At 40.0% G+C, this 24,714-nt stretch overlaps 1 protein-coding gene across 3 annotated transcripts in view; it reads left to right on the forward strand.

Annotated features, from left to right (window-relative positions):
- The first annotated feature begins 708 nt into the window (after window positions 1-708).
- SEC24C (SEC24 homolog C, COPII coat complex component) overlaps window positions 709-24,714 on the forward strand; it is a 38,000-nt gene continuing 13,994 nt past the window's right edge. Inside the window, exons 1-12 of one of the 3 annotated variants that reach the window (XM_064144922.1) lie at window positions 709-798; window positions 7,959-8,161; window positions 12,169-12,252; window positions 15,222-15,363; window positions 16,325-16,503; window positions 16,960-17,412; window positions 18,203-18,333; window positions 19,667-19,735; window positions 21,385-21,496; window positions 22,339-22,466; window positions 23,212-23,350; window positions 24,309-24,424. In XM_064144922.1, coding sequence (XP_064000992.1) covers window positions 7,987-8,161; window positions 12,169-12,252; window positions 15,222-15,363; window positions 16,325-16,503; window positions 16,960-17,412; window positions 18,203-18,333; window positions 19,667-19,735; window positions 21,385-21,496; window positions 22,339-22,466; window positions 23,212-23,350; window positions 24,309-24,424 — 1,728 coding nt within the window. In that variant the 5' untranslated portion in view covers window positions 709-798; window positions 7,959-7,986. The remainder of the gene's footprint in view (window positions 799-7,958; window positions 8,162-12,168; window positions 12,253-15,221; window positions 15,364-16,324; window positions 16,504-16,959; window positions 17,413-18,202; window positions 18,334-19,666; window positions 19,736-21,384; window positions 21,497-22,338; window positions 22,467-23,211; window positions 23,351-24,308; window positions 24,425-24,714) is intronic. The other 2 variants (XM_064144923.1, XM_064144924.1) reach the window with 2 other exon arrangements.

The raw sequence follows: 24,714 nt of genomic DNA on the forward strand, positions 1-24,714 counted from the left end.
ACAAAGAATTTACAAAATAGACAAAAATCTGTAGGACAAAGACTTCCAATTCTACTGCTGTACTGCTGGAGATGTTCAAGATCACAAATGATGTGGGCACAGTGTGCCTGCTCACTGCAGGGAAGTTGGGTAAGATGACATTTGAGAGTGTCTTTCAACCGGATGCAATCTCTTAATTTATGAGGATCAGCAGTGTATGGCCGCGGCTGTGCTGCGTCAAGGTTGGTTCCAACCAGGCCTTCGGACCACGGCTTAGCTGCTCCTGAGGCCAAGCGCCATTATCTCGGACTGTACCGGCAATTGAGAAAACGACTCCGTGGCTCTGCTCACCACCACAGCTACACCGGCTCTGCAAGTTGCCTTCCTGCCCTGCTCGGGGCTACCCTGAATCCAAGGGAAGGGCACGGCTCTGGCCTGAACGACCCCAACAAAGGCCGCCGCTGACGCAGCGGCTTATATCCAGCCAGGCTGGGCTAGGCTGTCCTCGCCGCCACAGCTCAACATTTCCGGACACATCAACCGCCTCTGCGCGCAACCACGCACAGGCGACAAGCGCGGCGACCCCGTCCGACGGACTGACGTCAATGCCCGCAGGCCGAGCCGGTGCACTGCCTCTCGGTCTCACTGCGCCTGTGCCGTATCCGGGCCTTGCCGGGTGGGGCGCAGTGGCGATCGGGGGTTGGCGGGGAGTGCAGACGTGGCAGGCAGCGGGCCGGGGAACGCCGCTTCCGGGGGAGCGGCGGGGCCGAGAACCGGAAGCGAGGCCGGCAACAGCGCCAGGCGCGGAGGGCAACGGCGGTGAGTGAGGCCGCGGACCGGATTTTGCTGGGGCGGGGGGTACGTTGCCGTGTCTGAGGGTGCGGCTGCACAGGCGCCCTGAGCGGGCGGCTGGCACCGCACGTGGCGGCCCGGCCGGGCCTGAGCCTGAGCCTGGTTCCGAGGCGCCGCCGCTTCTTCTCCGCCAAGGAGCTGAGGGTTCGCGGCATCCAGTCCACTGTCACTTCGGGCCTCTCGTGTTTACGCGCCACGTCTGCCTTCTGCAGGGTCTCAGGGTCTTCCCAGGTAATATGTGTGGGAGAAAACGTACCGGCAAGGCCCCGTGCGGCCTGACCCAGCGGAGCCAGCGGGGCTTTTTACCGCAGGGAACAGGCTACGTCCCGGGGTCTGTGGGTCGGGTTGTCACTCCCGCCAGCGAAGCCGGGCACTTTTTCTTCGTCTCGGGTGTATTGTGAGGCAGATATTCCCTCTGCAACGTCCCTAATCTCTCGTAATCCATAGATCCTTCCCCCCAGCGCTTGTGTTGTGCTGTTCAGGCTCCCAATCATTCGACGCTTGTGGAGGATGGTGGTCCCGTGCAGACACCTGATGACTGAGTTTGGTTGGTATTGTTAGTAACACTAATGATTGTCAGTGACTTTGGAAGAGAAAGGAGGAAAGGTATGGAGAGGGCATGACCAAAGCAGAAGTCTAGTCTTGAAAGAATGGTTGTGTGGAATTGACTCTTGCTTTCCACGTAAATGGTACATTAAACATGTTTGGTTTGTCTCACTGGAGTTTGCTTTTACTCTTTCTGATGATTTTTCTTTTAATACAATGAATTACTTTTTATTCTTCAGATATATTTGAGTATTTTTCAGTATGTGTGTGTAGTGTCTTAACTGCAAAATCTGTATCAGAGAGACTTTGCTAAACTGGCCCTTCTTGGTAACTGTCACGCTGAAGTTCTGTTTAGATTGGCTACAGAAACATAGGTGGAATGATTACATCCACATCAGAGTTAATGTTGTCATGTTAAATTACAGATTTTTCAATTTGGTACTTGATGTTGATTTACAGCTATTAATATGAAACTCCATTAAAATGTTTCTAGATCCTCTTCAGCTGCACAGCTCCTTATTCAGCTTTACCAAATGCTGGGCAGGGAATGTTAGAGGGAGAGAAATTGCCATCTGAGGCATTGTTGTTCAGAAGCAGTGTAGAGTCACACTGCTTCTTTTTTTCCCCCTTCTTATGGAGTAGGTGTTCTGGTTATGGGGATTGATAGAAATATACATGGCTTGGCTCTCTAGAGGACTTACTTTCTATCATGTATGTGGAAGCATAAGTATTTCTGTACAGATTGGCATGGAAAAAGTTCTTGCATCTGGAACTACCCTTTTCTGGTTGGAGCTGGACCACTCAGGGTTCTTTATTGTTATAAACAGGCTGTATAGTAGGCATTGATAAAATAAATATTTCTTCTTAATGTGCTATGACATTCACTCCAGGGTCTAATGTCATGGCTGAAGACTGAGTTATAACAGTGAACAGATGTCTAGATAATTATTTCTTTTATGAATTGTTTGATGCTTTTACTTCTTTCAGTGTGTTCTCATGCTACTGTAGAACTGTATTTTCTTCCTGTAACACATTATCAGGAGGGTCAAAAATCCAAGAAAGAATTGATGGTTGGCTAAGGGCGAGCAAGGTACAAAGAGTGACTAGAAGTCATCAACGACATGATCTTCACAGAACAGAGGAAGTGGATATTTTTTTTCTTTAGGTTTAAAATGCTGTATCAGACATGAATTGTGAAGATAGAAGTTGTTCTTAAATGTTCAGGAAGATTCATTCTTAATATACACTAAAAGATAGTATAAATTACACAATATACATTAGGAAAAGCTGATTCTGAACTCGTTAGTTTCTTGTGAGTGATGGGACTTGTGTAATGCATATTTGAGTGGCAGAAGTTGGAGTAATTTTGGATGATAGATCATCAGTGTTCCAAAGTAAGCAAAGAAAACTCATTTAGGATTATAGCATTTTAAAATTATATTCTATCTATTCCTGTTTATCCATTCTTCCTTCTGGCTTTCTCTCCAAACTGTAAATTACTGTTGTAACTTCCTAATCAATTATACTTGTTCAAAGTTCACAGAAATGAGTCAGATAACATCACACATTGTAACATGCATGTAGAAGTAGCTAAAGAAGAGAGAAATCTTTTGCTGTGATTTAGTTGATGTCATATTTTCAATGACTTTTTTTCCACAGGATTACTCTCCAGAAGCAATGCCCATAACTGAGTGTTTCCAATATCTTTTCTTAGACCTTTATTACAGCGATAGAGATGTAAATCAGTCCCACTAGGAGATTTAAGTCAGTAAACAGTATAAAATGCTACTGAAATAAAGTGATGATGGTGGGGATTAGAGATTATGGTAGGCTTAAGGTTATGTCAGGACTAAACATTTTTTTAATTCAATTTTTAACCAATTTGACTCTAGTAACTTGTATATTATATTTGCTCTTGCCCCATATGATGAATCAGCCAATTATAACAGGGTTTAATCTGGCCCTTCTTTAGGAGAATGTAAAAGTGATCACACCTTAGATGTGCACCATGATTTTGGAGTCTTGAAGCCTCAAAGACCTCTTTCAGTCAGCCCAGGAAAAACAGGTGTGCAAAAATCTGCTTCAGTACTTGCTGTGTCAAGAGGTTTTAGCAGCTAATCTATCCTTCCTTCTGAAATTTTCTTTAGTGAAAATATCGTGTCTTCTGGGCTTTGACTGATAGTCGGTTGTAAAGTTTCATTTTGAAAACTTTTCCAGGTATCTCTCATAACAAGATATTCCTAGCAGTGACTTGAAATGCAGAGATGGAGAAAATGCTGCCTCAGATGTGACAAGTTGAGAATCTGCCCAGGTAGAAAGACAGATCACCACAAAAATACAACCAATTTGGAGGATCAAGTCCAGTAGTGCCATTTGGATTCATTTGGACAAATGTTGAGGAGGTATTTGTTAAAGTGGCCAGAGTGCTTCCAGATCAGTTGCCAGTCTGTTTTCCAGGGTATGATATTCTCTTCCAAGATAGTCTGTAGAAATACAAACCAGGAGTTTCTTGTATCTGAAAAGAACCAAGGGTTTATTGAGTGCTTATAGAGGACCTAGTCAAGGATGTCTGCCTTTTGGAAGTATTCTTAGCTCCAGAGTCTAGGCCATTATAAGAACAGCATCATTTTGCTGCTTCTTTAGAAGGCTGCAGAACAGAAACATTAAAACCACTGTAGATAATACTCTGAGCTGGTTTCTGAGAATGCCGATTGTCCCCTCTGTCACATCTTTTGGAAATGGTTTTGATTTCTGTGTTCAGAAATACAGTAGACTTTTGTATTCCTTCTAGTTTCAGCATAATATAGAAGGCCATGCTGTTGTTTTTTTTTTTCCAGATAGCTCTCCCCAGAAGTTAACGTAAATATGCCTTATTTCTATGGCAGTAAAAAAGGCACTGCCATCTCTCTGATGGAAAATAATTTTGCTGTATGCGTTTCCTTTAGGAGGAGATCAAGAGCTGATGATACCAGGCTTTTTGGTTTTGAATGGGAATTAATGGTGAATGGAAGAACATAAAACATAAGTATTCAGTTTTCAATTATTTGGGAGATTTGCTAGTTGAAACAAGCTCATATAAATCACTAAGGTTTGAGATTTTTTTTTTAGTTGGTTAATTTGTTTGGTTTTGGTTTTTAATAAAACCAACTTAAAAAAAAACAGGCCATACTATGCTGTATTCTGATTTGTTTTGATGTGAAAACTGTTGTAAAAGTTGGAAGATCCCCACCTCCGCCAGTATTACTGTGCATTTTTCTACCATTACTTTGCTTCTGATCAGCACTAGCTGTCAGTCTTGTATAGTAGCTTTCCAGTGTGAATTTTAGGTGTGTAACTGTTTTGACCAAAACTTACATGATCAACTGCCTTTATACACAGGAAGAGAAAATGGCATAGAGTGACTTTTTCTGTGCTTTGCAAGATAATTGCTTATTATTTATAGTAATGGCCACTTGTCATAGCATTTCCCCAATAGTATGGGACCTTCTTATTTGATCTTTGTGTACTATTGTAACTGCTGAGAAGTAACATGGTGTTCAGTGGTGTGTTTTAATGTCACATCTGGCTTAGTTTTGGTAATGTATGTTACTACATGCAAAAGAATAGCTTCAGTATATTTGTCACAGAAACAACCTGTTTTCTCCACTTGTCCCTGTCTCATGTATGCATTTAATTTGGTCTGTGTTGCTTTTATTATTATTGTTATTATTCATGTCATAGGAGACAGCATAAAATTCTACCTTTATTCATTTCTCTTCAAGTGACCAGGTACCAGGTTCTAATGATTTTTTTTTTTAATGGAGAGAAAACGAATGCTGGTTGGTACAAGTGGCTTGTACTGGGGGAGGAAGAAAACAGACTTGTTAAGTGACAGCTGTCTTCCACTCTCTCAGAGGTTCCTACGCTTGGCCCTACCCTTTGTGATACTTGACGTCAGTGATGAGCAAGCATGCCTCTAGCCTTATGTTTAGTGCAAGTTGAGGAGGTAAAACAATGAAGCAGACCTGTCTGCAGCTTCAGCACTGGGCTTAGTTTTGAGTCTTCTTCCTCCTTTACAACTCTCTTCCTCTGCTGGTACAGAGCAAGCATCAGTTTATGCTATGGTGATTAGCCTATACTGGTTGCCACATCTGTCTTCCTCTGTATTCCCTCTTGGGAATACTGGATTAGAACCATCTCCTTTATGTAGCTACCTTTTCCACAGAAAGTGGAAATTATCTCAAAACTCTTCACCTCTGTACGCTTGCGTTATGTAAGCTTATCTCTTGATTTTGGTATACTGTGAAGACAGCAGCAAGGCAACAGATAACTACCTACTCAGGCAGGAAATACTGGTATTTGTGTGAGAGAGGAGAGGGAAATCTGAAAACGAACAGTAAACGATCATCAAATAAGATCACTTACTGAATATACACTCACAACAGTAAGTCAGAAGAGGTTTGCAAGGGATACGCTTGAGTTCTTTCCCTATCATGCTTTAAAAAAACAAGAGAAAAACATCATTAAAACTGATCTTCTGCCCTGTAATAAGTTCTTCTTCAAGCATTAGATCTGTTCAGGGATTTCTGTAGGTGTAAATTGTGAAGAGCGTTGTAATTATTGTAGCTCAGGAAGTAACCTGCCAGGATGCTACTACTTTGCCACTCCTTCTGGAGGAAGGAATAACAACTAGAAGCCAGATTCCTCATGCACAGTCTAATAAACAATAGTCAGGAGCAGCCCTACTTTCTTGGCAGAAAGCCCTCTCCAGGTGTTCCAAGATGTGTGGGTAGAGCAGTCTTCTCAAAGCATTCACTCTTCCCTTAAACCCCCACCTTTGCAGTTAGATCCATCTGCCTTTACTGGACAGGAAGTTCTTGTGGGTAGGTCTGTGATTGCAATGTGGTGACATGGGTTGTCTACTTGGGAAGGAAGAGGTTAACCATCAGGGGAACTTGGGAAGGGATCAGGTCCCAAAGTCCAGATTTCCTGGCTTCATGGCAGCTCAGTTTAGACTGTTCTGCAGAACTAAGTCAAAGGTGGTAGTGGTAAACCAAATTACTCTCTTGCCGTCATGTTTATTATGTATAATCATATTTGAAAACACTTCAGCTAATCAGAAATTGTCACACTGTAGTAATTTGTTCTAAATAACATTCTGTTACTTTCAAGAGCAAATTACTTCTAAATGTTTAAGTTCTTTTTATAAGAAACCCTCCTATCACTGCATTTATGTAACTTGAAGAATAAAAATATATAGCTTTACTTCATTTCACATAAAAATTAATATCTGATTTCAGAGTAATCATTAGCATTCTCTTAGTATTGACATGGCAGGACAAGGTGTAATGACTTCATACTGGAAGAAGCTAGATTTGGTTTAGAGAGACATTAGGAAAGTCTTCACCATGAAGGTGGTGAGGCACTGGAACAGGTTGCCCAGAGGCGTTATGGAGGCCCCAACCCTGGGAGTGTTCAAAGCCAGACTGGACAGGGCCTTGAACAACCTGGTCTGGTAGAAGATGTCACTGCCCATGGCAGAGGATTTGGAAATAGATGATCTTTAAGGTCTTTTCCAATCCAAACCATTCTGTGATTTTATGTTCTGTCATGAAGCGTCCAGAAGCATACAGGGGATGCATAATATCCTTGAGAAACAGACCACGAGAGAATGTCCTCCCCATGAGGACATCTCATGGGCTCTCCACAGCTCAGGGTCTCTGTGGCTTATCTGCCTGCATAGTATCGTGATATCATGAGAATTGCCTGCTTGGTTTGGGGTCTCCCAATGTGTTTTCTGCTTTTTCTGTTAGTTACAAGTATGTTGGGAATCTGACTGGTAAGCAAGATTTCATGCATACTTTTGCTAAGAAACATCTCTCTGTCTCTGATGCTCTGTTTCAGATCTTAAGACTTTTTTTATACCTCCTTTAGTGACATCTTTCCCTGTCATTCTTTTCCATTTTGAACATATTTCTTAGGTGAACATGCTGCTTCTTTGTCATATCTTCACTTTCTGCAGTTTATGTACGTAGCAAGAACTTGAAATTGTTGTTTAAAATTATTTAGATGTCTTGTTTAAAACCAAGCCAAAATCTGAATACTTGTCCTGTTCTGGGTTCTCTCAAACACTTGAAGTTATGGATGGTGAAGTATATGCTTCTTGTAGTAAGGAAATGATTTAGTAGACTGACATAGATGTGAAAGCTGATACTGCAGCTGATGTTAAGGAGTCTCTTTGTGCCATGAGGTCTGTTTTCTGTTGGTCTGACCTGTGAGGTGGAAGTAGTTCATAAGGTGTCTCAGAAAGCTTTGATAATCATCTGCTATTGAATGGCACTTCAGGGTATTTTTTCTAAGATGATTGCAAATCTGATGAGGATGAAACCTCATCAGTTGATTAAAAAATAGTTTCTTAAAATACTGTTTTCTATGTAGTTCTTGCAAAGTATTTATCTTACTCAAAAAAATTGCTGTGCAATTGCCTCTAACGTTTTACCTCTGTTTATCTCAGGACTTTTCATTTCTGTGAAAATGGTAAGGAAGTCTGAGTAGTTTGGTTTTTATGTCTGCTAAAAGGCATTTCCCCTCTCTTTTCACAGGCAAGATTAGTTTGGGGATGTGAATACAATGAGTGTAAACCAGCAAACTCACACAGGGCCTCCTTATGGGCAACCTCAGCCTGGATATCAGGGATATCAGCAGCCTGCCTATGGAGGACAGCCATTGCCAGGAGTTCCACAGTTGCAGTATGGAGCTTATAATGGTCCGATGCCAGGATATCAACAGCCAGTCCCTCCACAAGGTACTTCTCAATCAAAACTCAGTGATTGATAACTGAAATACTGCACATGGATTTTTTTCTCTGTATTATTCTTTAGTCTTTATTTTGTGGTAGCAATTCTTTTTTCTTTTGTATGTAGCTTATATGTTAAAAATCATGTTCTTGTATCTTCTAAGCTTATTGTTCTGTAATTTGTCCATTTTAGTAGGGCTTGCTCTTCTTTTAGTAGCTCATAAAATTAACGCATTGAGAAGCACAGCCTGTTGTTTTGGGTTTGTTCTTTCTTTATATGTCACTCCCCATGAAGCACCAGACTAGGATAGTCTTTCTGATGAGGTTATACTGAGAGGCAGTATTTAGGTACTGTGACAGATTTATAATTAAGATTGCTTTGCATGCTTATTTAGAATGATTTACACTACATCTTAAAAGATTACAGCATACAACTCTAGGCAGAAAATGTAGTTGGATCTATTTTCATTAATGCCTTTAAAATCAATGCATGGTTTGTGGACAGTTGACAAGCTAATGTGTTCCAGAATTTCCCAGGATCTGCAGGATCGTATAACTTGTTTTTTACTTGTTTAAAAAAAAGAAACAAAATCACAGAATCATTCTGGTTGGAAAAGACCTTCAGGATCATCAAGTTCAACCGTACTCTACAAAGTTCACCTTTAAATCATATCCCCAAACCCCACATTCAAATGACTTTTAAACACATCCAGGGTTGGTGACTCCACCACCTCCCTGGTCAGCCCATTCCAATGCCTGACCACTCTTTCTGTGAAAAAGTATTTTCTAATGTCCAGTCTAAACCTACCCAGTCCCAGCTTGAGGCCATTCTCTCTTATTCTGTCACTGTTTACCTGTGAGAAGAGACCAGCAGCAGTCTGTCCACAACCTTGTTTCAGGTAGCTGTAGACAGCAATGAGGTCTCCCCTCAGCCTCCTCTTCTTCAAACTAACCAGCCAGATCCCTCAGTTGATCTTCATAAGATTTATTTTCCAGGCCCTTCACCAGCTTTGTTGTCCTTCTCTGCACCCACTCCAGCACTGCCACATCCCTCTTGTAATGAGGTGCCCAAAACTGAACACAATACTTGAGGTGTGGCCTCACCATAGCAGAGTACAAGGGGACAATCACCTCCCTATCCCTGCTGAACACAGCATTTCTGATACAAGCCAGGATGCCATTGGCTTTCTTTGCCACTCAGGCACACTGCTTGCTCATAATGAGTTCTTTGTCTGTTACCACCCCCAGGTTCTTTCTGCCAGCAGCTTTCTAGCCATGCTTCCCCAAGCCTGTAGTGTTGCTTGGGGTTGTTGTGGCCCAGGTGCAGGACCCACCATTTGGCCTTATTGAAGCTCATGCCGTTGATGTTGGCCCAGGGATCCAATCTATCCAAGTCCCTCTCTAGAGCTTCCCTGCTCTTCTGTAGATCAACACTGCAGACTTACTGATGGCACACTCTATGTCTTTATCAAGGTCATCAATAAAGATGTTAAACAGGAGTGGTCCCGAGACTGAGCCTTGGGGGACATTACTTGTGACCAACTGCCAACTGGATTCAACTCTGTTTACCACCACTCTTTGGGCCCTGTTATCCAGCCAGAGCTTTATCTAGCAGAGCTGTGCTCATCCAAGCCATGAGCAATCAGTATGTCCATGAGAATTCCGTGGGGAACAGTGTCAAAGGCCTTTTGGAAGTCTAGGTAGACAATGTCCACAGCATTTCCCTCATCCAGTAGCCAGGTCATGCTGTCATAGAAGGAGATCAGGTTCATCAGGCAGGACCTGCCCTTCCTAAACCCATGATAACTGGTCCTGATCCCCTTATTGTTCTCTATATGGCATGCAATAGCCCTTGAGATGACCTGTTCCATGACCTTCCCTGGTACCGAGGTCAGACTGAAAGATCTGTAGTTTCGCAGATCCTCTTTTCTTCATTTCTTGTAGACAGGTGTTACATTTGCTACCCTCCAGTCCATTGGTGCCTCTCCAGTTAACCAAGACTTCAGGTAAATAATGGAGAGCGGCTTGGCGAGCACACAGGTCAACCTTTTTTCTTTCTGTTGTCAACAGAAGGGCAAAATTTAAATTCTTCCATAATTTTAGATATTTTTTTCTATGTACTTGATTGGCTTTGGGAGATTAATAGTGACTTGAACATATGAGTTGTGAAGGAGAGGTCTTCTCCAACCAAACCAATTCTATGATCACATGGATAAATTCGATTCTGCTGAGATAAGTACAACAGAAACTGACTCTCAAATCTTTGTTTTGTTTTCAGGTTGGTATCTGTGGAAATTGGCAATATGCTAATCATGCTGATAGTCTCTATATTACACTCCCCTCCAAGTATATCTTGACATTTTGCAACTTCTTAAATTTTAAAGCAAACTCAGTAAGAAGGATAGAGCAATCAAAGTGCCTATAGTTGTCTGGAAACTAACAGAAGTGGGAGACAAATTCAAGAGCTAAATTATGATGCTTTTTTTCCCCTTGAATAAAAGAAATGTTAGCATGGCTTGTTAAAAACTGGGTGCTTCAACTGCTCCGTCTTCCCATTTCTTTCCTTCAATCCTCTCAGTAAGTGTCTTCCAACAGCACTTTTAGTCTATGAATTTTGAGTTAGTTTCACAGAGGGTTTAAATTCCAGTAAATGTAATCAAAACCAGCACTGCACAGAGGAAAAATCCTGCTTCCTGGGAAGACAGTCAGAGCTCAGCTGTTGGGCATCTCTTTGGCTGATGAATGTAAGCACTGATTAAGTAGAATTTTCTTTTCCATGAGAGGAATGGGGAGAAGTAGGACTCGATTCAGTGAGAAAGAGAGTTGATTCAAGAGGGATGAAGATTACTACAGATTTATTTGAAGAGTTTCATTAGTGCAGCTGTTTATAGAAAGCAAATTTTGGCTGTGAACAGTGTGAAGAATATTTATTTAGGATGTTTGTGAAAAGAAAATGGTAAGTATGTTCCATCAGATACTTAAGAACTTTACACTACAAGTCTTAAAATCACTTTTTTTGTAGGGGAACTAGCTTTTTCCTTCTGAATGATTTCTCTTTTGTCTTTATAATTTTAGAACAACAGAAACATCATAATAAGGATATGCCTAGAAAGCTTGATAATATGCATATAAAATTGTGCTTACGAAAAATGCAGATTTTTTTTGTGCCACTAATGATTAAAAGGTGATGTGACACTGAGGGAAACAAAGGCATCAAATTTGAACAACAAAGATGTATTGTACTACTCTTCAGTAATATTTCCTGTACTTTATTTATATGTTGGTCAAAGGCCACTTATGGTTTATGGATATTTCTTTTCCATCTTTGTTTCTGACATCATTCTTCCTAGACTTAGCAGACTCTATTAAGGAAATCTTGTCAAGTCATGCATTATTTTGGACCTGTTACTGTAATCCAGGATTCCTGTCTTTAGAATGAAGCAGTAGTACAACAGCCAGAAGCTGACCTGTTACTAGATACCGAATATGATATTCAAGTGTTAATAGAGTTGAAAGCAGTGCGTTGTGAAAGAGAACAGGCAGGTGATTTGCCATCCATCTCCAACATTGTTTATTGCAGGTCCAAGACCTGTTGTAGCTGCATAATGTAGAGGAGAAAGAATTAATTTCAGTGGCACTAGAGTCACAGGAATTTAGCAAATGTTGATGTGTAAAAGGAAAGCTGCCAGTCTTATTCCATAATCTCAAAGAAGTTGTAGGGATTTATTTTAGAAATAACAATAGAAGTGCTTGGAGAACTGAATGGAGAAGTGGGGGCAGGTGCCATCCTTAGGGAGTCTTTCACATCTAATTTCTGTGACAAACTCTAGCTCTAACTATAATATTAGGCAAGGTAAAACAATGAGAAGATAGAATAGCTTAAGGAATGATGTGGTGAATATGTCAAATTTTTTTTGTATATGATGTTTCTTCACTGCAGACTGCTCAGCTTTGGAAACACTGTCTCATGATTCTTTCTCTCAGGCTTGCTTTACTGGTGTATTCTGTCTTTCCAGGTTACTTTCCTTCCTTGGGATTCCCTTCAAAGGGCTGTCCTGTATCTCTCAACTCTGACAATTCTCTTGCACCTAATTTCATAGGTAAATGGTGTCCATCCTTTCTGTGGGAGTGTTTGTGCCATTTCTTCTGTGCCAGGTTTCAAATTAATACATTTATATTTTTCAGAGATGTGGGTACCTGATTATTCAGGCAGAGGTGGATGGGACATTTTGCAATCTGTTTGTAGGCAGCAGTCCAGAAACATAAATAGGACATGAAAAAATAATCTTGATGGAAATCCCTTTTGCCTGCAGATTCATAGATATAGCTTGATGTGTGACTGCTGTTTTCTGAAGACTGATTTCAAAATCTGTTTGGGTTCTGTTAGGGACAATCTTTAGTTTAAAAGAATGCAGTCTTCCACTTAGGAGAGAGCTAAAATGTGAGGTTTGAAATTGCAGCATTGTGATGAGGAAATGGAAAATCTCCACAAACACTGGGAGGTTGTTTTTGGAAGTCATAAAATTTTTGTAATGTGTGCTTTCATTAAGGGAAAGAAACTTTTTAGCTTCCTTGGCTGTAGCATAGAAACCAAGTATGTTAGAATCATAGAATCGACCAGCTTGGAAGAGACCTCCAAGATCATCCAGTCCAAACTATCACCCATCCCTATCCAGTCAACTAGACCATGGCACTAATTGCCCCATCCAGTCTTTTCTTGAACACCTCCACGGACAGCAACTCCACCACCTCCCTGGGCAGCCCATTCCAATGTCAATCACTCTCTCTGTGAAGAACTTCCTCCTAACATCCAGCCTATACCTCCTCCATCACAACTTGAGACTGTGTGCCCTTGTTCTATTGCTGGTTGCCTGGGAGAAGAGACCAACTCCCACCTGGCTACAACCTCCTTTCAGGCAGTTGTAGACAGCAATGAGGTCAGCCCTGAGCCTCCTCTTCTCCCGGCTAAGCAACCCCAGCTCCCTCAGTCTCTCTTCATAGGGTTTGTGTTCCAGGCCTCTCACCAGCTTTGTTGCCCTTCTCTGGACACGTTCCAGCACCTCAACATCTCTCTTGAATTGAGGAGCCCAGAACTGGACACAGTACTCAAGGTGTGGCCTGGCCAATTAGGAATAGTTATGATTCCAAAAGCTGTGGCTTGAAGAAAATACTTTTGCAAAACTAGCAATCAAAGTGTGAGAACTCGAAATGCTGCAAGAAAATGTATTTTATGTTTCCTTCTTTTGAACGAGTAGTGTTTTGAAGAGCTATTTCCAGTGGTGCTTATTTGTTTATAAGAGTAGGGAATTAGAACTGAGCCAACACCTTACAATCTCAAGGATTTGAATACAGGCACAGGCACTTCACGTTTTGCTTGTCGTCTGCCTCCGTTTTGAGGTCTGTGATGAGCAAGAGCAATATCTCAGGGATGTTAGAGGAGAATTCTGAATCAATGCTAGTGAATCTTAAGCTAGTTCAAGTGAGTTTTTTTCTCTTTGGCTGTTTGACCTGTCTAAAAGTACCAATAAAGACTTCAGTAGCTTTCTCTGAAGTAAGCTTTTGTTTCTGTGATGGAATTTGTCACTTTGTATGCCTGTTGTAAGTTAAAAAAAAAAGACAAAACAAAACCAGACAAAAAACCAAAACCGGCAAAACCCACCCCAAAACAGCATGTAGAATCCCTGCGGGAACTGGATCAAATGTGCTTTCAAGACTAAATATAACGATGCCAAGCAGTTTACATATACTATCAAATGAAAGAGATTCCAAAATAAATGGAAGCACAGCAGATTAACTAAAAAGTTATCACAAAAGACATTCAGAAAAAGAAATACCACACAGCATGCAAATACAGATCGGGAGATGCTTAGCCAGGGGAACAGTAAGATGTTTAGAAAAAAACAAGATTTAATGAGATAAAGGTATATAAAAACATTAAATGCCATTGGAAGCAATTTAAGTACTGAGTCTCAAAATGAAGAAGAGGAGGATTAGTAGTGAAGAAAAAAGTCCAAACAAATTAGTTGTTATGAGGTCTAGTTAATGTCTGCCTTGAATTTTATATCCAGTTTATTAACAATTACATGTAGCAGATAAGATAAAAGTGTATATGAGTTGAAACCTCATGCTTTGGTGTATAAATTATGCTGTAGAGCTGTGAAATGGCTTCTCTTATTTCCTATTTAATAATGATTCCTCACCAGATGGTTTAAGATTTCCTTTTAAACTTGTCATGCTGGTCACTGTCAGAGACACACAACAGTGTGTATGTTCTGCCTTGGTCTCATGGGACAGTTTAACCATATCTCATGCATGAAATATGTTTCTCTGTGGTTAGCAGGTATGGTTACATGATGGTTCTAATTATCAGAAGTTTTAGCATATTATTACTGAAATGGCAATTCATATGCTGATTTTTGGAAGTAGATACTACAGTTGGTCTACTGGTATTGTATCCAGTATTGCATGGTCTGCAGAAAGTGTGAAGAGTTGTTTCTGAGGCTGACTGAACCAGCTTAGTCTGAAAGAAGAGGAAGTATTTCTGTTAGCCTCCAGCCTTGAGAAGTTGTGAAGAACAGTCTGTGGTAGACCTCATTATGTTATATATGAAAGCAATTAGATGTATTTTTGGAAAAGAATCCAACTCATGTAACCTATTTACTTCTAAAGTAGGAAAAACTGACCTGTAATTAATTATTAGAGGCCATGTGAGTACTCTTCTTGCTCTGGGTAAAAATGGAGAAGGAAGAATTTAATAGCTTAGTGACAAGATAACACAGTTTTTTTTTTTCTTCATCAAAAGATGTTTTTTGAAGACCCTTCTCAGTACATACATTCTATGTGGTTTGTGTGGAGATGATGACTAGTGAGAGTGGCTTTCAGCTTTGCTACTTCTGATGTAGTTGCAAATTATTTGTTGCTCATGGAGTACTGATACATCAGGTTGGCCACCACAAAACTGTTTCTGCAGTTTCATTTCTTGGATTTCTCTAGGTACTTGGTTCAAATTCTTGTTTCTGTGAGTAATTTGTGATTTCTAAGTTTTTAATCTTCGCCCTGATGTCTCTAGGTTCATTAAGAACCCCTGCAACATCTGGAGCTCCTCCTCCACCTTCTGGACCAACTCTTCCTTCTGGCCATCTGGCATACAGTCAGCTTGGGCATGGAGATGTGCAGAATGGAATTGCAGCTTCAGCAGCCTCAGCGCAGAGGTACCTATAGTAAGAGCATATTGTAAAAGTGCCCTGTCTTGGTAGACCTATGCTAGCTTTAGGCTGTTTAGGTAAATACTTTGTTTTTCTTGTGCTTGACATTGACTTTATTTATTGCTGCCTTACTGTTTTAGAACAGCATTTTGCCATAGGGCTACTTGTTAGACAATAAGAATCTCTGGAGATGAAACACTTGAGGAAGAATGTGGTCAGGTGTCAATGCTTGATCAGAATCACTTCTGCTCCAAAGACAACTTTTGTGGTAGTTGTTTTCCTATAAGCAATTCTCTGATTGCCATAATCTATCTTATTTTAAAACAACTGAATCCACAGAGCCATAGTATTTGATTCCTTGGCAGTGTGAACTGATCTTTGGAGCATGTTGCCATCTGTCATTACTGAGTAGTTAGTATTGATTCTGGGGCTTTTCCTGTGTGTTGTGCATCACTGAGTTACTTTCATGTAAAGCTCATGAGGATCTTTTCCAGAAAAAGATTGTCATTACTCCTGTGGTACAAGTAGCAACAGTTCTTACTGATTTATATGAGATAGTAGTTATGGGGAAAGGTCATGGGTTCTGTTTCCTTGTGGTGAAACTCAGCACTGTCAGCTGGAGAGTCCACATCCTTTGAGCAATAGAGCATTTTCTAAATAGCTGTGCAGGCCTTACAGTTGCTCAGTCTCTAGACTCTATTGCAGTATTTCTGATCTGTTGTGATAATTAAAGTGGAATTAACCAAAAGAAGCTTTAAACATAAAGTTTGTATTTTATGAACCAGTAGATTATTTATGTATTATTCACTCAGGATATGTAATTATTTTTTTCCAAAATTAAGCTACAGTGGTTATGTAAACAGTTGAAAACTGGATATGTTTGTGGTAGAACAATTTTGAAAAGCACAGAGACCTGTAACTGCTTGTATAATGAGAATCCAATGAGGTTTCTTGTCTTTCTTCTCAGGCCACCTGCTTCTCAGCCATTTCTGCCAGGCTTAGCACCCACGCCTGTCATCCAGACATCTGCATTTCAGCAATATGGTCCCACCCCAGCCAGTGTACAGCAGCTCAGCAATGACATGACAGGGATGACGATTGGCCGTACTACAGCTTCTGCTCCTCCCCCAGCTGGACTGGGCTATGGTGAGATTTCCTGGCTACAGAAATACTCTATTGCTTTTCATTTTTACTAGTGATTTCATAAAAGTCTTGCTCGTCAGTGATTCATTACCATATGACAATAGGAATTCTCTGAGTATCGACATCTATTACAGTAAATGGTAGTTTCCTTGACTAATAACTTGATCTTGGAGGTCTTTTCCAACCATAGTGATTCTGTCATTGGCGAAAGCAAAACTGAGAGTATTGTAAGGGACACTGCAGGATGTATTACAGGATGTGTGTAACAAATGAGAGTAACAATACCTCTCCTCAACTAGGTGAACCAAGGTCAAACACAAAGACAATCTATCTAAACACAGGCAAGTCCATCTGAGAATGAAGAAGTGGTAGTGTTTAAATGGCCTAGAACACATGGGGTTTGCTTGCATCTTACCTGTCTTGAAGATAGAAGAAAATTATGTTGTGTCTTCTTATCAGGTCCTCCAACATCAGGTCCTCCAGTCTCAGGAAGCCTTAGTGCAACAGGATCTGGCCTCTACACACCTTACACTGCAAGCCAAGGACCGTCTCCTACCAGTGTGACTCAGAGTCTTCCTTTGGCACAACCTCCTTTTCCTGTTCAAACAATAACAACTCAGCGCCTGCCTACTCAAGTCCCTGGTTTTGCCCCACCTCCACCATCTACAGGGATTGGACCTTCCTCTTACCCTCCTACCACAGGTGCCCCAAGGCCACCTACCATGTCAGGCCCACCACCACCACCACTTGGGCAGACAGTTGCTGGACCACCAGCATCACAACCTAATCACATATCCTCACCACCGCCATCAGCTGTGTCCGGGCCACACCCTGGGCCTCCCGTTACTGGCCTTCATGGACCACCTCCTCCCACTCATCCTCCTCAGCCAGGATACCAAATGCAGCAGAATGGTGAGCATTACCAGCATAGCAGTTGAAAGCTATGGATTTCAGACTTGTTACCTGTGGGCTCCTGGCTCCACTCTGGAGCTTTTCTCGTATTAACCTGTGCTCAAATCTGAAGGGCAAATCCTAGATAAACGATAGGATGTGTCAAGTTAAATGTTAATCAGTGTAATGTAAGTAAACAGATCCTATATTACTTGGCCAAAAATTGCTTAATTAGTACCATAACAGTATGAAAATTTGTGATCAGAATTTTGTCAAGTTTAATATGATGTCTAGTTCCGTAACTGACTGAAATTGTCCAAAGTACCAATACCAAGAAATAACCTACTATTGTTACACAATGTGTGATTATCTCTCCTTACTTTAATTTCCAACAAGCCAAAACTATCGCAGAATGTCATTAGGTTGAGTAATTATGGGTCATTCAGCGGCTTATTTGCCTGTTCTGTATGCACTTTATATTAGGTGTCCTGCAGTTTAACTTAAGTGTTGATAGTGCATGGTCCTCATGTGTCTTTTGATGATCCTATTCTAAAAATATTTGTTGGTATAAAAAATTATGTTTCCTTATGTCTGGTTTTAAGAGGGACTGTGTCCATCAGTTTATGGATTCATTGACAGAGATGTACAGGTCAAAGATGAAAGACTGATAAATATATGTGTTTCATCTTAATTAGCTGAAAAGCAGATGACTTTCTTTTTCTTGTTTTTTTGATGATGACAGGAAAGGTGAAGAATGCCTAATGAGGAAACACCTAGTGATAGCCATTGTTTAATGTCCCTTTCTTATAAGGTTCCTTTGGGCCGGTGAGGGGTTCCCAACCAAACTATGGAGGAGCCTATCCAGGAACACCAAATTATGGAAGTCAACCTGGACCACCACCTCCACCAAAACGCTTGGATCCAGATTCCATTCCTAGCCCTGTAAGCTTACTTTGTTTTTACCAGTGTGAACTCTTAAGTAGTGTCTTTATGTAAAAAAATCTGTCAAGTGTCAAAGCTGAAAACAGTTTTCTCATTCCAAAGAACATCAGACTATTTTCCTGCCTACTTTTCGCTGGTATATCCTGCCTCCATCTTTTACGATTAGGCCCAAAAGCAGTATTTTTTTATCATGACTAAAGAAAGGCACTGTGCATGCAAATAAATGCTCTGATTCTTGCATGCAAATAAATAAATGCTCTGATTCTTGCATGCAAATAAATGCTCTGATTCTTCAAGTGTTCTTCTTTATTATGTTGTGTTTTGGGAGTACTGGAGGACTCTCATTAAGCTTGTTTCTCCATTTCTGGATTCTTGCCTAAGGACTTTGAAGTGAACCAATTTCAGTCTTTGAGGTGACAGTCTATGAGCTGTCTGATTCATGTTTAAAACATGATTTATAGGAAATGATTGTAGCGCTTTTATGTTCTCCTTTAACTTATCAAAAAAATGATTAGTGTTCTCTTGGGTCATTAAGTCATGACAGTACTTCAGTCAGATATGGACAACTTCTCAAATTAGGATTATCCAGAATGGAGGTTCTGAGAAAGGATGCGCAGTGCCGTGTGCTGGTTAGGAATGATGAATTGCTAAGATTGGCAGTGTTACTGACACTAGTCTACCTGTGCTGTTCCTTCTGCTGCTGTTCTGTTATTGTCTTAGAAGCCCACAATCATTTTAATAATGGGAAACCTTTCCAGGGCAGTGCTTACAATTTACTTCAAAACTATAAGGAGAATATAGTTTAGAGTTGCATCTTAGGTCTGGACTGGTGCTGTTCAGAAGTTAGCACTACTCAGAAAAGATTGTATGCTTGGACGCCAAGTTTATTTAAAGTTTTTTGACTGTGGTTTTTTTTTTCAAAGAGCATAGAAAATCTTCAGTTGCTTGTCTGCTGCTCTTCCACTGAATTAGATCTCAAATGGCTTGTGTCAGTTGCCTTCTTTTCAGCACATTCTTGAAGCATAAATCCCCAATTTCTAACTAAAATGAGCACGTGAGCCATGTGTTCAGAGCTGAAGCTCAGTATCCTGTTAAGGCTGGTTTTGGGATAGGTATATGCTGCAGAAGCTGATGTTTCCTGTTGCATGAATCAGTGTCCAAATGTTTTTTAATTCCAGTGCTACAGGTTTGAGTAGAGAGAAGTAACAGTGTTACTATTTGGTTTACTCTTTTATTTTCTCTTCCTTTCGTTTTTCTTTTCCTTTTTTTTTCCCCTTTTCTTTCTTTTTTTTTTTTTTTGTGGCACTGTTATTTTTTTCTTTTTTAAAAAAAGCAACTTAATGAGCTGCCACCACAGCAGAAACCCAGGCACAGAATAGACCCAGATGCAATTCCTAGTCCCGTAAGTGCTGTATATATGTCAATTTTAGTGTGTGTGTTGGTGGTTGTCTGTGCATGCCTGAAACCTGAACTTCACCTCGCTAACCCTCCATCATTAATCCTTTACCCTTTCCTTGCTATCTTCTGCTTGCCTTATCAAAAAGAGTAACATTACACCACAAGAGGTTGTTAAAAATCTTTTCTACCGGGGTGAATGGTGAGGCAATAGAAAGCAGACTATTTCAGAAACAGATCATGAAGAATGTCTCCCCTTCATTTTGTCTGATTTTTAGAGTATTTCCTTCATCAGATTCCAGCTGGCGTTTTCAGCCCATACAGTGTGCCTTGTGTTAACATATACATACAGCTTGAGCCTTTTTAGCCGTGTTTTCTACCAAAGTTGAACAGAATTTTGATATACAAGTACTGTCTGTGCTAATGCTCTGAAGTTCCAAAATTGCACATGAACATTTTTGTTTTGATGTTAATTCCTGATATAAAACTTCCAGTACATTAATATGAGGTGTGGGGAGCTATAAACATTCTTTCATTATCTGTGCTCATACACATCTATGATTTTTTTTGTTTCAAAGTTTAATGTTTATGTGTAGAGAATATTACCTAAAGAAAGAAAAGAGCAGCTACCTTTTCGATAAAAAAAAATAAACAAGACAAAAAACCCAAACACAAAACATAAGCACATTTGGCTTTCTGTTATCCTCATATCACTTCTTCCAAAGCTGGTGATACAAGAGGTACCAGTGGTGAGATCACCAGTGTTAGTCAGTCTGTAGATTATTTTTCAATTGGGTCTAAATTTATCTTTGAGTAGTCACTGTCATTGGGAGGCTTTCTGCTGGCAACTTGGAATCCTTTGTGGTACAGTAGTTCTGCCATGCAAACATCTTCATTTCACAATTTATCCTAAGCAAAGGCATGTGTGTTTGGTGGCAGAGGTAGACCAGAAGAATTATTACTAGCTTTAATGCTTCATTTAGTCATCAGTATGGAAATGTAGCTAAAAGTTACAAAATCAGTTTTCTGTATCCAAGTCAGTGGATATTTCAGTCAAGTTAAACTCTTTGATGTGTTTCCATTTTAAGCATATTTGCATTAATGAGGAATTTGGAGTACTAAGAAATTTAGTATTTTGACTAGCTTGAAATTTAAGCTTCATTCATTGACAAACCTATTGAAGCTTCACTTTTCACATCCCCAGAATTCAAATGACCCACTTCAGCATTATGCAGTAATGAAGACACCTGATCTTACAGATGTCTTTCTCTAGGTCAGAGTTACAGTGGTTAGAAGTAAATCCATACTATGAAAACTAGGAATAATACAGAAAGCAAAAGCCAGGTTATCTATAGAACTTCAGCCTGAGGCTTACAGAAGCTTCTAATTTTAATTTGGCTAGGACCACTGTACAGGGGAACACTACCAGAAATTCCGTTCTTGATATATGTTTGGCTTGTAATTTAGTGTTAGTCAGTAAGTACTACTCAAACTGAGAGGTGACTGCTTGACAAAACTTGCTTTAGACTTCATATTTCTAGAGATATTAATATTTACCTCGGGTCCCATTTTCACTGCCTTACAGATAAAAATATTATATTTTGCAGTACTTTGAAACCAAACCTCCAAATACTAATGTGGTGTTTTACGTCATAGATTCAAGTGATCGAAGATGACAGAAGTAACCGTGGGTCAGAACCGTTTGTCACAGGAGTGAGAGGACATGTTCCACCTCTTGTTACTACAAATTTTATTGTCAAGGATGAAGGTAAAATATTTTTCTTTTCCTAAACAAACAAAACACAACCTCCAAATAGTCTGTGACAAAACTGTCTATCTTTAAAGGAAAAGTTTGAAGAATGATTTCAATGTCTGGAGATGTGTGCTTCACCAGCAGAAGCTTAGTTTGAAGTCCTGTATTGATTGGATCTCAGTGTAGATTTTTCTGATTGTTTGGTAGCTAGTAAAACAATCTACAAGTGAAAAATGTTTAGCAAGGCATATACGTGAGGGATGTCAGAAAGCAGCAAATATAGCCTCTTCTATAGAACTATATCAACAACAGTTGAGATCTTAGATTTACTAGCAATATCATCTCAATGATGCTGGAAACCTCAGAATTTATTTTTTTTTTTTTTAGTAAATGAGATGTCAGTTGGTACATAGGCTTCATAGAGAAAAGATGTTTCATCTTTTAATTTCCCACAGGTTTTGAGGTGTAAAATTCCTTTAAAACTTCAGAATCCAATTCTACAATCAAATACTTCCCTGTTCAGCCAAAATTACAAAATAAAAGTACTAGACATGTTTGAATTTTGCCTATAGTATGTTGCATTCTACAAAAAGAGTGAAACAGGAATGCCTTTTTAGAGGTTTCAGTTGAAGTGAAGTCAAATTCGTTTGCTTTAAATTAAGGACTTTTATTTTACACAATTAATCATAAAGAGACATATTGTTTGGAATTCTGGTTTTACATAGTTTGAAATTAATTGATTGTTTAGATAAGCTGTTAGTCTGTGACTTAACAACACAGTTGAAGGTATCTTGTTTCTGTTTCTGAAAATGAATTTAACTTCTGAAATTTGTGGGGATTTTTGCTTTGTTCCCCAGGTAATGCAAGTCCCCGCTACATAAGATGTACATCTTACAATATTCCCTGCACCTCAGATATGGCCAAACAGTCCCAAGTTCCCCTAGCTGCTGTCATAAAACCGTTGGCTACTCTACCCCCTGAGGAGGTGAGAACTGTACAGAGTTATGTATGCAGTGTATGCACTCTAATAGCATTCTTCTGATGTGTTCAGATACCAACATGTAACAGATATGTTGAGAAGGTGATCAAGTCTAGGTGAACAGTGATTGTCCCACAAGCATGTGGTAGGGATCTGTAAGGCAGAATTTACGTACATGCTATTTTATAGTGGACTTAACAAGTTTCAGCTGGTAAGACTTAAGATTATCTGGATGTTCTACATTCTTGAGTATATGGAATGCAATAACTAGTTTTTATTTTGTCAAAAAGCTTTATTTTTATAAGGGAAGAATATAATAAGTGAAGAGTTGCTTTAAAACATCCACCCAGTGGTGAAATGTAAATTGTATGCTCACTCACACAAGGTTGTCACTTCAGGATTTTGTTTTTGCTTGAGATACCTCTGTGCTGTGGGTACATCTACTCTAGCTCTTCAAGCAATTTGCTATATAAGGTAGTTCAGTACCATGCAGAAGAACTTGTTTGTGTTGAAGTGGGATAGCTGTTAATTGGTGCAGCCAACAGAGTCCAGCTGTGACAGGGCTTGAGTTGAAAAGCATTTACAACACACTTGTTGAGGCTTCTCCCACTCTGCACTCTACTACAGCTGCCAAAATGATACATCCTATAAGGAGATGGGTTTTAAGCTCTGCAACACGTATGGTCACTTTTTTCTTGTCATCATGTGACCCTTTTGTCTTTTTTCCTTTATTTCCCCCTTGCTTCTACAGACCCTTCCATACTTGGTAGATCATGGAGAATCCGGTCCTGTCCGATGTAATAGGTGCAAGGCTTACATGTGCCCTTTTATGCAATTCATTGAGGGTGGAAGGAGGTTCCAGTGTTGTTTCTGCAGCTGTGTCACTGAGGGTAAGGTTTCTTCTTAAAATTAGTCTCTGGGCTCTATGGGAGTGTTTTTTGACCAAGACAGAAGCAAATAGATCTTTATTGTGTAATAATAATTTATAACATACACTGCACTTTATTGTGTGTTTAGTCTTCTAAAAGAAATTTGTAAAACACATCCAGTGCTCAGATATGAAATTGTTAAAATTAAATAAGAATGTGAGGTTCTAGTAGCATAAAGCATGGTGGTTTGAAAAATTATTTATGCTGTTTTCTGAGAATATTTTAAAGTTTGAGTGTTCTGTGACAGACTGAAACGTACATCTAGCTTAACTCTCACTGTACTTTCTGATGCCTTGTACCAGCACAAAAGTACTGTGTTCTGGGCATGTGGTTATACTTCTGGTTCCTCCTTAATGCTTTACAGTCCAGTGTCAGAAGTACCCTGTCAATTTGGGCTCAATGATTATGGCAGAGTGCCTAGAAGGCTTCACTGTTGTGCAGCATGGGAAGGAAAAAGCTAACATACTTAGCAAAATAGGGAGCTCAGTCTTTAAGTCTGAATTGAGTCAGCAATGTTACAGCCTGTAGTTTGCCTCAAACTCTGTTGTTGAGTCATTTGTTACTACAAGATCATTTTCATATCCTTGGAATTAAATCCTTCAGGATAATCCTGAGAGCATTTTGTGATGATATTTCTGTTATGAAACATAAAATGGGAATGTAAAGGAGATTGAAGAAAAGTTACAGTAGTGACTACATAGTCTGTCACCTGGTGCATAAGACAGACTGAAATCAGAATGTCTGTGTTTCTTGGCTTCAAAGATGCTCTTAAATTGCATTAATATTTAATATTTGTATGTTAGCACAGTGTTAGCTAGCTTTCCTGGAGTTTTATTTGAAATAGCTGTTGTCATGTTATCTCTCTGTTCAGTGTTTATCATGGGTGTGCCAGTGAACTTAATGACTTTTCCTTTCCCAGTACCACCTCACTATTTCCAGCATTTGGATCATACTGGAAAGCGAGTAGACTTCTATGACCGACCTGAGTTATCACTGGGGTCTTATGAGTTTCTAGCAACAGTTGACTATTGCAAGGTACAGTAGGATATTTTTATTACTGTTTGTGTTGGGATTTTTTTCACTTTTAAATAAAAAGGTTAAAGCAAAGAACTGCATTAATTGTCTGGGGCTGCTTTCCAGCTGGCAGACATAATTAGCATCAGTAATTCATAGAATCAACCAGGTTGGAAGAGACCTCCAAGATCATCCAATCCAACATAGCACTCAGCCCTATCCAGTCAACTGGACCAATGCACTAAGTGCCTCATCCACTCTTTTCTTGAAGACCTCCAGGGACGGTGCCTCCACCACCTCCCTGGGCAGCC

This window comes from Pogoniulus pusillus, chromosome 6 (assembly GCF_015220805.1).
Source record: "Pogoniulus pusillus isolate bPogPus1 chromosome 6, bPogPus1.pri, whole genome shotgun sequence".
Taxonomy (NCBI): domain Eukaryota; kingdom Metazoa; phylum Chordata; class Aves; order Piciformes; family Lybiidae; genus Pogoniulus; species Pogoniulus pusillus.